Raw genomic sequence first — 12,491 nt, 5'->3', positions numbered from 1 at the left:
TGGCGGATCTCGGGTAGGGGGTCCCGAACTGTGCGTCTAGGATCGATGGTAACAGGAGGCAGGGGACACGATGTTTACCCAGGTTCGGGCCCTCTCTAGGAAGGTAATACCCTACGTCCTACTTGATTGATATTGATGGATATGAGTGTTATAAGAGTTGATCTACCACGAGATCGTGATGGCTAAACCCTAGAAGCCTAGCCTATATGACTATGGTAATGAATATATATCCTTTCCGGACTAACCCTTCCGGTTTATATAGACACCGGGGGGATCTAGGGTTTACATAGAGTCGGTTACATAAGAAGGAATCTTCATAGTTGGTCGCCAAGCTTGCCTTCCACGCCAAGGAGAGTCCAATCCGGACTCAGGTATAGTCTTCGGCCTTCATGTCTTCACAGCCCATCAGTCCGGCCTAATAGATAACAGGTCGGACGCCCGAGGACCACTTAGTCCAGGACTCCCTCACCCCCTCCGGATCTCCGGTAGAAAATTCCATAGTTGTAGAGAGTCCTGCGGGCTCGAAACTCCCGTCTTCGGACCTGACAACCTGTTCTAGATCCAAGGCCAGAGCGATAATTGGGGTCGCGAACCCTTCTATGATCAAGTCTCCTCGGATGTCTGCGACATAGTTTAGGTTCCCAAAATTGATCTGATGACCAGGGGCGTACCTATCGATCTGCTCGAGGTGGCCAATCGAGTTGGCACGTAGCGCGAAGCCGCCGAATATAAAAATCTTGCCGGGGAGAAAAGTCTCCTTCACGGCGGCATTGTTGTAGATGATTGACGGAGCCATCGAACCTTCTGCTGACAGCACAGAGGAACTCTCAATGAAAGCACCAATGTCGGTGTCAAAACCGGCAGATATCGGGTAGGGGGTCCCGAACTGTGCGTCTAAGGATCGAAGATAACAAGAGGCAGGGGACACGATGTTTACCCAGGTTCGGTCCCTCTTGATGGAGGTAATACCCTACTTCCTGCTTGATTGACTTTGATGAGTATAAGGGTTACAAGAGTTGATCTACCTCGAGAATGGGATGGCTAAACCCTAGATGTCTAGCCTGTATGACTATTCCTGCCTCTACGGACTAAACCCTCCGGTTTATATAGACACCGGAGGGGTTAGGGTTATACAGAGTCGGTTTACAGAGAAAGGAATCTTCATATCCGAATGTCAAGCTTGCCTTCCACGCCAAGGGTAGTCCCATCCGGACACGGGGGAACGCCTTCCATCTTGTATCTTCACGGCCCACGAGTCCGGCCCACATCACATAGCCCGGATATCCGGGAACCCCCTAATCGAGGAATCCCTCACCATGTCATCAAAATAGTCTAGGTGGCAATTTAACCAACGATGATCATACGACTGTTGGAGATGCCCTAATACTCAGTTATGCATGATGAACACATGGATCCATGTGCTTATCATAATATCTAGCTTGGATCACATACAAATATGTAATGGTAAGGAGAGTGGTGTCCCATTATTTATTGAACCATTTAATTAATGTGATGCAAATAGTTGGAGAACATGCGAAGAAATGACCAAATTTTGAATTCATACGCAGTTGAACTAGTACCCACAACCCATGGTCCATGGCCTAACCAACCTAGTTTCTACCTATTGCGAATGTTACTACAAAGTCTTTCGATCTTATGTCTTCTTATCTTCTTTTGGAAAGTAAAGTAACATTTTTTGGTTCGTCGAGAACTGCCAAAGTTTAAGCTTGACCCATAACTGTAATATCAGACACTTTTGGTCCTTTAATATGAAAGCCGCCTAGATTTGGTCTCTTGCCTGATTAGAAGCTGCTTTGATATGAGGTGGCGACGATTTTGCACAACAGGTAGCCCTATCAGCACAACTAAACAAAAATTAATGAAAATGCAAAACACACACACACACACACACAATCATCATCAAAGATATTTTTAGGATATTTTAAATGTATAACTATTGAAATATATCATGCAATTGATAAATCCCAAAAGTTTTCTTTTTCTTTTTACACTACTTCTTATATTTATTAGTGCATGCTATTTCGAAAATTCCCTTAAAGTTATTTTTTCTTGCGATTTTTCATTCAAAAAATTGTTTAAAAATAGATTTGACTTTCCTTAGTAACTTGAATCTTCCCCATTATGTGCTTAATTTGTTTCTTGTTTGCTCTTTTTTTTCAAACTAGTTGAGTTATTTCCTTTTTATATTTCCCCATATTTTGTGTGTGTGTTCGCTGGCTGCCACATGTGTGGAATCGCCTTCATGTGATGATCAAAATGACTTTCAATGGGGTAGCTGGGTGAAGGATTAGTTCAGAACGGTTAAACATTCGTGGAACCAAGAATGTGTGGTAATAAAATCAAGACACCAACCTTATAGCCTAGATACCAAAAACAGGTGTTTTCCATTTACTATTTGTTTTCTTCATTTAAATCCATATCTATACCTATCTATATATTATTACTTCCGTTCTGAATTAACTATCGCTGAAATGAGTTTATCTAGACGTGTTGTAGTGTGTAGATTCACTCATTTCAGCGACAATTAATTCCGGACAGAGAGAGTATATACTAGTATATACCAATATAAAAAGATCCAAAGAAACAAATCCAACTAATTTGGTCCATCAAACCATCCAGCAAAGTAGTGGAGCAGTATATGGTGCAATCGTCCAGGAGATTAAGGACCGTTTTGTACTTTTTCATACTTGTAATTTCATCCATAAATTTAGGAGCTCGAATACCGAGGCTCATAATTTAGTGAAGCATGCGTTATCGTTAGGGGCTGGCCGCCATGTTTGGTTAGGTCAACTCGGTTCTCTTAATTCTTCCATGTAAACATTGTGACGACTTAATAAAGCTTCGCGAGATTGTCTAAAAAAACTAATTTGGTCCATCAAACCATACCAATTCAACGACGTAGATTGCTTCAATGATGAGCGCTCAATATGATTAACGAATAGTTAATAGCATACCAAATGTCGATGTGAACTTTAATCATATATTAATGCACAATTAATACCCAATATAATATTGACGTGCAATTGACATCCTACCTTATATCAACATGCATTGCACGTACACATTTTGTAATAGTAGACTTAAGGGTACTTGTAAAATTGGTAGAGAGCAAAATAGGGTAACACATTTTCTGGCACATTATAGCCGTACCGAGTGTCGCACTGCGGTATGGCTGAACTCGAGTCCTCCATGTTGTGAGGAGCAGTTGTCTCGAGATTGTAACCCTATAATTTTAGAATAAACTCCTTTTCACCCTGCAAAAAAAAACAGTAGACTTAAGGGTACTTTTTTTTTGAGGAAAAGACTTAAGGGTACTTGTGTTTACATAGAAAAACTAAAAGCAGAATAGAGCGAAGAAGAGACGAAGGACTGCACATTTGATGCCGCATGCAAGACAAAAAGTCAGATTTTACATGGATACTGCCCAAATGCATTTATGCATGCGAGTACTTTGCTTGCTCGCGCAGGCACATAGAACAAGCTGAGGACAGGCCGAGCTCACGAGACGTTTGTCAAAATTCCATGCGGCCGAAACGTAAGCACAGCTAGCAGCCTGTACGTCCACCCAGGCCGGCCGGTGGCGTATACCGTCGGTCTCACCCTCACGTGGGCCGGCCTCTAGCTAGCTGAGGCTGAGCTCCCCAATGGAATAGGGGAGTGCGGCCATGCGGGCGCGGAATGTCGCTGCCACCGGAGACAGAGGGAACGGAAACATGCCTCCAAAAAGGCGCAGGGGTGATGGGATGCCACGGGCATGGAATGTAGTTTCCCGTGCTGGCAGTCTCTGGCAGCGTCACATTCTCCTCCACCCGGATTTCCGGCGAGCACGGTGCGTAGCGTGCCTTGTTTCATAGGATCCGCGGGCAAAGGAATCCGCCGTCCGTCCTCGCGCGTGTCAGTCAGCCAGGCCCGCCGGGGGAGACGAGCCAGCGCTCATCGCATCATCGCATGCATGCATGTGATCCGTCCGCGGAGCTAGGGCGTTGGATTGCGAGTACGCCGACGCAGAGGCCGCATGCCCATGCATGCGTGCATGCAAGGTTCCGGGCGGGCGGCCAATGGGGGAGCGCCCTGGCTGGCGGTCACGAGAGTACGTTCGCGCGTGCATGGACGGGTGCGCGCGGGCGTACGGCGAGCTCTGCTCTGCCGCTCCGCCCCATGGCCTAGGCATGCGTCGACACGGTCATGTGACCGAGGTCCAAGTACGCCTAGCTAGCTGTGACCGCTGAGGCCGATCGATCGATGGACGCCCCCATTGGAGATTGGACGGGGGCGCAGCGCACGCTTATCGATCGATCCATCCATCGAGCTGACCACGTCCGGACACAGGCTCATCCATCCACAGAGCAGATAGAGGCAAGATGGTTATTGCCGGACACGGTGCCACCTTTGGCAGGAGCCCGTGATTTCTACATCTACGTAGTCGAAAAGAAAGGCTGGCTGGAATGGTCGATCAAATACAAATGAAATTGGCGTGTAGTTGTAAGTTGGATCTATTCATACCTCAAGTTTCGCCCTCTAATAAGTAGGTCTCTGGGCTCAACAAACACCCAATCTATGCAACAACGCAATGCATGACCGTTGTCACCTGGCCATTGATCAATTTCCTTTCCTACGGAGACCGTGGTCGTACGTACGTGAATAAATCCCGGTCCTCCACCAACAGTCCAAGACCACGACCCAATCAATCAGTACCAAGAAGACGCGTACGTACGTCCCACTCGGATTAAACAAACTACTCCTACAAGCAGGCATCCCGATCGGCGTTCGGCATCGCATGCAAGCCCCGCCGATCTCCCCCCGGATATACGGACGGAATTCCGGCCGGTCGAGAGCACCCTCGTCCTTGGCACGCCCTGATCCCCCACCACCATCGATCCATCGTTGCCCTCCCATCCCTCTGACGGCCTCGACCACCGCCGGAGGGGAGCTCAAGCCCACACGCCACCGAACGTGCGCGCGCCATCCCGACGTAAATAGGACGCGCGCATGTGTGTCTCCAGTGCCAGACATACAGAGAATGATGAGTTGGAGGCGGAGCCGTCGACCAGACTCTACGCGTGGGTGGTGGTGTGTGTGTGTATGTATGCGACGTACGTACATGCCATGTTAGTGGTGGCGCCCGCCGGCGAATGAGCCAGGCGACCCGTGCGTCGACGCGGGGGAAAGGGCCGCGCGGCCCGTGCCATGCATGCCGCCACCATCGACGAGCCGGTGCCAGCCAGCAAGCCTACAACGTACGTACAGTACACGGGCATATTAATTCCAACTTCCCAACTTGTCCACTTTCGGTTTTACTTTATTTCCTTTCCCAAAAGAGGGTTGGCGCTTCCCGAAAATGTTTGGACTAGATTAATGCACATCGCTCTCCCGGCCCGACTGCCGAAAGAGGAGCGGTTCAAACCAGTCTCTGCCAAGCTTTCCTTTTCCGTCCGGGAAAAAAAACTGTTGGGCGCCAAAATGACCTATATATGAATTTTCTAGACCTTGATCAAATTGTGTTGAATTCAGTGAATACCGCACATACAATTCTACCGGCAGAGGGGCGAGGGGGTGGGGAAGGGGAAGAGGTCGTTGCCATCGTTTGGAATGAATATAGCACGTTGGTCCATCCTATATGCGCAGAGTGCAGATCACAAGCTGACCTTTAATATGGTCCAATGTACCCGAGTCTACGTGTCATTTCTCTTAGTTACTGATAGATATTGGAACCCGGCTAAGAGGGTGATATGAGAAGAAAAAAAACTGTTATTTTAAGAGGACAAAATCTCCATCATTGATTTTGTAGCAAGGTGGAACATATATTGTTTGCACCTTAATTACCTCTTACATGCGTTTGAGTGGGTAACTGGTGGGGCGGTTTCACCGCCACCCATCCCGAGGGATCAAACCCTAGATTTGACATTACTTTTGTAGTGAGGAAACGAACAATGATGCTGAAGTTTTCATGAATGAATTGAATTCAAGCCACACACTTGGGCTTGTTGACAATCGAATGACTATGCCCTATAATCAAAAGAGATAAGTCGAGATGATGGATGAGGAGGAGGAGGAGGAGGAGGAGGTCGAGGGAGATCGATGAGAGTCAAGCAAAAAGGAAGCGAGTACATGTAACTACAAGATCTCTATATTTGTGATGTGATGCATTTAAATTCTCTAGTTTATGTTGAAATATGATCAATTTGTTCGAATTGTTTGAGCGATACTTAAATTTCAAAGTTTGCGAAACTAAAATTTATAGGATAGGGATCTGCTAGCCGTGGAATAGAGATTTCCCTAAAAACAAATAGTAAAGTGGGATAGGAAGTTGTTTTGGTACTTTTAGTATAGATGATCGGCTAGAGATGCCCTTAAACAGTATTCGATGAAGGCACATGCATGACAAATTAGTTTAGCTAGGGAATGAATTAACTTTCCTCCAAAACATGCCTTGTTGCGCGACTTTCATATTGCTGCAGCGACGCCAATGATTTACAGGGTGGAAAGGGTGTCCCATGGTCGACCACCCTGGAATTTTCAGAAATGATATTGTTTTTTAAACCGGTGCATCTCAAAAAACTGTTGTATACATGCATCCGCATGCAAGAAACACACACACAGTGGGCACGGGGTGGGCAGCAACTGACGGTACACTTTACATTTCTCGGCGGCATATATGCATGGAAAGGAAAGAAGAGCCGGAGGAAGAGCCAAACCGAGTTTTGAACCTACTACCTAGAATCGAATCTCTCCTCGTCATCCCATCTTCCATCCAATTCCCTGAACCGCAATAAGGTCACGTGAGCGACCACCTCCGGCGATCACTATATAAAGACGTGTGCGCCCGGAGCTTCTTCATCCTCATCCCCTTGAAGCAGCTCTCTCTCTCTCTCTCTCTCTCTCTCTCTCGCCCCCCCCCCCCCCCCCCCCCCCCCCCCCCATTTGGATTAGCACGTGAAGGATTAACTGAAGAGACAATCAGAGAGAGGGGCATAATGTCAAGGGAGCGCAAGAAGGCAGCAGCTGCTCTACAGGAGAAGATGCAGATTCTGCGCTCCATCACTCACTCCCACGCGGTAACCCACGCCTCTTTTCGGTGCCCTTGGTGTGATCTTATGCTGCCATTAGCTTGATGTCTGTTTTTAAATCTAAAATCGCGGTGCAGCTGAGCAATCCTTCCATAGTCATGGACGCGTCGGAGTACATCAAGGGGCTGAAGCAGAAGATCGCGAGGCTCAACCAGGAGATCGCACGCGAGGAATACGCGCACTCGCACAAGCAGAACTCTTTCCCCACGGTACGCGCACACACCTATCACCGCACTGTGTATGCATACTGTATGGAGGACCTGAATTATCCGGTTCTGAAGCTTAGGTTATGTACTATGAACGGGAGAGCACTGTGGCACATAGTAATACAGTGGGGTATGATGTAAGATTAATGATTTATAATCAATTATTGCGTGCATCTGCACTGCACTTGTGCAGGTGAGCGTGGAAGCCCTAGGGCATGGGTTCCTCGTGAACGTGTCCTCCGACAAGAGCTGCCCCGGGCTGCTCGTCGCCGTGCTGGAGGCGTTCGAGGAGCTGGGCCTCACCGTGCTCCAGGCCACGGCGTCCTGCGCCGATACGTTCCGCCTCGAGGCCGTCGGAGGAGGAGAGGTACGTACGTACGTACAAACATACCCCTACGCGACAATGCCTCCTCAATCATGAACTGATCCCCGATCGAACTCAACTGTAAAGCAGACCAACATGTTCTATCCACCTCTGCTGCCCATATATAGTCTGAACCATAAACCTACAATTATCTCATCAATAATTCGATGGTGTCGTGACTAGCGACACGGCGTGCGACCGACTGATGGATGGATCGTAATTATCTGTGCTGATGCTCGGTTATTTTTGTCTCGATATGGTGATGCAGAACCAGGCGGCGAGTGTGGATGAGGATGTCATCAGGCGGGCGGTGCAGCAGGCCATCACCAACTGCGGCGCGGAGCAAGGGGATCAGTAGCTAGCTGCTTTACGTGCCCCCACATATTCTTCTCGATCTGCCGGCCCGCCCATTTGCATAGTTTCATGGCTCTTCTCTCGATCTACCGGATGAGCTGCGATGATATATACATCCAGCTCAATCTCTAGCAATTCACCTTGTACTATCTGTTGATGAGTGATGATGGTAATTCTATCGAAATTGCAGGTAGTCCGGCAAGGTGTTATTTATCAGTTACACCGTTTGTGTAGAATTTGCATGTGAGATGGCGAGAAGCTAAGAAGGGCCATCCTCCCTGCTGCACCCCTTTAGGTTTTAGACCAACATCTCCTCGCGTTTTCAGCTGTTCATTCTGTTCTGTAATATGATGCTATCTCTATTAATTCACTTATGTAAGACGTTTTGGCAGTTTAAATTGAACTGCAAAAATGTCTTACAATAGTGGACAGAGGGTGTACTATATCCTGCTGTTATGCGGCTTAATGAAAAGTTGTTACCCCCCCCCCCCCCCCCCTCCACCCCCACGCCGCCGGAACCGGATCCTCTAACAGAAAGAAGGAAAGTCACGGTGCTATAGTGCTAGCCTAGTGTAAAATAAAGAAGGGAAGTTAGAGACTGTTAGTAGGTAGTTAACAGATTGTTTACGTTTGGTATTTACTATATAGATATAAATAATTTAAATTAATTTTTTTTCACCATCAATTTGTTTGTATCTAATTACTATAAATGTACAGAGTAGATCATCAGTTTGCAAATTAATTTAAATCGTTTTATCCATAATCATATGGATAGAAACAGGGAAAGTTAGAGTATTATAGCTTCTCTAACTTTTTTTCTCAATATTAGAGGATCCAGTTCCCACGCCGCCACACACACCGCCCCTCAAAGACATATGAGAAAACAAAGGAAATATTAGTATGAGTTACTCATGTGGCTTGTTGCTTGTACGACATAGTTCTTTTTTTCATGGGCGGTTTTGCCTTATCCACACGCATGACAACAGAGAGAGACGCATCTCCTAGGTTGGTTAGAACGTTGCATACCACCGGAGAAGTAACGGTTCCTGAGATTTAGGCAGCTCAAGAATCATGTTGTTGTTAGTGGACTGTTACAACATGGACCCTATAAAAGGAGACATCCCTTTCGATGAGAGAATTCAACTCAACAATATCCACACTCCAGTCTCTACGTACTATTGTTTTCGCCACCAATTGCCTCAAAACGGGCCAGGGGTAAGTAACACTTTCTGTTCTTAAATCAAGAAAAAAGACATGCGTGCTCGTAGACATGAGACAAACATATCGCTATGCGTTCCAGATGCTTGTATATTATCTTCGACCGAAGTCGTTGTTGGAGATGTGCCCTAGAGGCAATCATATAGATAATTATATTTTCTCGTAGCCATTAGTTATTAATTATTGTCCCTGAATATCATCATGACATATCAGGAGAGTAACACATTTTGTTCAATGATAGCTAAGTTCCACATGTCAGAAAGTAGGGGGCTTCTCTCATGGGACCGCTATGTAAAACTAGGTGAGGAGATGCAATGAAGGGTTTATCTCAAATCAAATTTAGGGCCATCATTTCTAGATAGTGAGCGACCGGCCAACAATGAACCACGCCAGACAAAGTACCGATCCCCGCTGGAAACCCCCCTCCTTTAGATGATAGAAGTACTTGACTAGTGTGTCTGTTCGAAGACAAGATCTCCTTGAGGCTCTGCCTCTCTCGACATAATCTGAGCATTTTGAGTCCCCTCAGATCCATCCCGAATATCCAAGGCCTTCACGGATCCGCTGGAGACATCTACCCTCGAGTTATAGTGATAGTGGACGTTTGCATGCCACGTTGGGGGCTTATATAGGCTAGGAGTCTTTGACAAATGCATGGTCGTTGTATTTTTTATCTTTGAGAAATGCATGGTCGTTGTAAGTAGGAAGAGCACATTGGTAAAATTTTGTTCACACATACAGGGGATCTATAGTCCATGATGAGCCTCTTATCATACGGGTCTATTATGGACTTGCGCCTGTTTTCTTATGGAAAACACTATCCTTCAGCCGGCTGATGCACGCGTAGCATCCGCGGGTTGCATAGTCGTCGGATCAATCCTGATCGAGTGCTCACGCTGGCCATAAATCACGTGCACTCAGTTTTTTTTCCCGTAACAAGGGTCTTGTTTCAGTAGATTTTTGCAACATAGGACTAGTTTCAGAAAGAAAGAAAAATAATTCAATGGTGAAGGTTTTTCTGCAATATAATAGGAGTCTTGTTTCAAAAGGTTTATGCAATAGACGTTTTGTTTCAGAAAGAAAAAAAATGTTCGGTGGTGAAGGGTTTTTTTTCGGGCAACACGGGTATTGTTTCAGAAAGGTAGCCCCTATTGTCGAAAGCGTTGGAGGAGCGCCCGACGTTGGAGAGTGAGAGATAGGACATTGCAACATGAGACATGTTTCAGAAACATGGCTCCTGTTGCAGAAAACGCCAAAGTAGCACCCGCCGTGAGAGGTCGTGGCCGTCATGCTAGAGTGGAGCTCGCGGCTGCTCGCAAGGCTGAGGCGGAGGAGGAGCAACAACTCCATCGAGCGGCGACGCTCCATGGCCAGGACTCTCGGGCCATGGCGGGGCGGTGATGCGGCGTCTATGCTCTAGCCTAGGGTGTGGCCTCTCTCGGCCAACTACTATCTCGGCAGACCTTTGCAACAAGGTCTTTGTTGTAAAGCCCCTAAGCGCAGCAGGGTAGCTGTTGCAAAGGTCCTCAACCGACTAGGCGACAGATCGAACAGCTGTTTCAGACTTCATTTGACGGTTGCCAAGGCGGCGGATCTAATTGATTTATCATCCGGCGGACGCGTATCACTGCCTTCTTATTGCCTCTTCTTTTGACTTTTCCTTTTCATTTAATTTTCTCTTTTGACTTCTTGACCATGCAACTTGCTCGGACTTTCATTGAATTACCTTGAGTTTGACAGTTTGCCGCCTAGTATTAGGTGGGACCCTTGCGCTTAGACCTGTGTGGAATTTAACGTAGGATGAGAGTTTTGTTAATAGTCTAAATTTCAGTCGACTGAGACTTGGTTAAGTCTCAGTCAGCACTATTACTCGTCAGATCTTATATTGAGATGCGTGCAAAATTTTCTTTTCAGTTTTTTTTACATGTTATATCACTTGACTGAGACTTGTTAAGTCTCAGTCGACTGAGACCTAGCCACACCCTTTTGTTAAATGTACTCCAGCTTGATTTCTTCAGCTTCTTTGACATGCGGACTATTACACATTTTGACGAAACCTCGTCAAAGGGCGGGGAGCTCCCGCATTGCATTAAGAAAAAGAGAATTGATCCAGTTAATAAGGAAAACCGGACCCAAAAACCGTACATGGCACGGTTAATCAAGGAAAACCGACGAAGACCACACACACCCTACTAGCACTCAAGGAACATCGTCCGGACTATTACACATTCCAAGTTGTTATTTCTCCTTGAGAGGGTTTGTCATATCAGAAAACATATTTCTTTCTTTAGAGGGGAGGGTATTGTTGATGCTTCCGTGATTTTCCTACAAATTTTTTAGGCATCCTTTCGTGGACATCTAGTTCGGTTGGCTCCTCCCTTTAAGGTAAGAATCTGTGAGTATGCTCTCAGGTGGGCAATCTTACGTCGATAAGGGCACCATGGTGGCAAACCAACTTTGGTCTCCGCCTCCGATGCGATGGGCATGTTGATGCATGTTTTCATACCATTTTCTAGTTCGGAACTGTTGGGGTGGTATACCATTTTCATGTTGATGCATGTTTTGTTCTCTGCTTGGGATGTGTTGGCTAGATGCCTAAGTGTGGAAGAAGCTGAGCTTCAAGCAGCCTCCATTAGTTGTTGATCTTCACATTCCGTTTTACATGAAACCGATTGTTTGTATGTAGCGCTTTCGATCTTCCCCGGGGCTGGATATGTCTGCGTTCCTTGATTTGAAGAGAAACATATTACAGTTATGGAGTGCCTCCAAAATATTTAGATCGTCAAGGTGAATCGAGTTGCGAACTTGCCATGCGATTGCTAGTTTTTGTAAGGGTGTTGAGGTGTGTGAGTTGTTGTACGTACAGTGAGGTTCCTCACTGCATGTTTGAACTTATCGGAAATGATTATATGAATATATTGGTTTTTTTAGAAAAAGAGGATTACCTCCGATCTCTGCATGTGGGCGATGCTTGCGGCTATTTCATTAATTATTCATAAAGACCTTACAAAATAGTACAACGGGTAGTCTCAAGCCACCATCTTAGCAACATCTGTCGCTACTCTTATCCACTTGATGAAGGGGTACCGATAGTCCGAGCCTATACCAAACAGACATCGCACAAATGCCTAATCATCTAAAGTCAGATGCTCCAACCAAGCCACATACTGGGTTTGGAGCACAAACCGGTCGGACGCACTCTCATGTGCCATCACCGTCATCTTCCACCAATCCATCTTTGGAGCAGAAACTAACGCATCG

The 12,491-nt window shown here is 46.4% G+C and overlaps 1 protein-coding gene across 2 annotated transcripts; it reads left to right on the top strand.

Annotated features, from left to right (window-relative positions):
- The first annotated feature begins 6,941 nt into the window (after positions 1-6,941).
- LOC125540995 (uncharacterized) lies at positions 6,942-8,408 on the top strand. 2 transcript variants are annotated; one of them, XM_048704501.2, is made up of 4 exons: positions 6,942-7,076; positions 7,166-7,297; positions 7,488-7,661; positions 7,927-8,408. In XM_048704501.2, the coding sequence occupies exons 1-4, from the start codon at positions 6,996-6,998 to the stop codon at positions 8,014-8,016; spliced, it is 477 nt and encodes a 158-aa protein (XP_048560458.1). In that variant the 5' UTR covers positions 6,942-6,995; the 3' UTR covers positions 8,017-8,408. The 2 variants fall into 2 exon arrangements, with proteins under 2 accessions (XP_048560458.1, XP_087395727.1); XM_087539601.1 differs by having other exon boundaries at positions 7,488-7,669.
- The last annotated feature ends 4,083 nt before the right edge of the window (positions 8,409-12,491 follow it).

The sequence above is a fragment of the Triticum urartu genome, chromosome 2A, assembly GCF_056163025.1.
Source record: "Triticum urartu cultivar PI428250 chromosome 2A, HENAU_Tu73, whole genome shotgun sequence".
NCBI classification, from domain to species: domain Eukaryota; kingdom Viridiplantae; phylum Streptophyta; class Magnoliopsida; order Poales; family Poaceae; genus Triticum; species Triticum urartu.
Note: the sequence above shows the minus strand (reverse complement) of the source record. Positions and strands in the feature narration are given on the sequence as shown.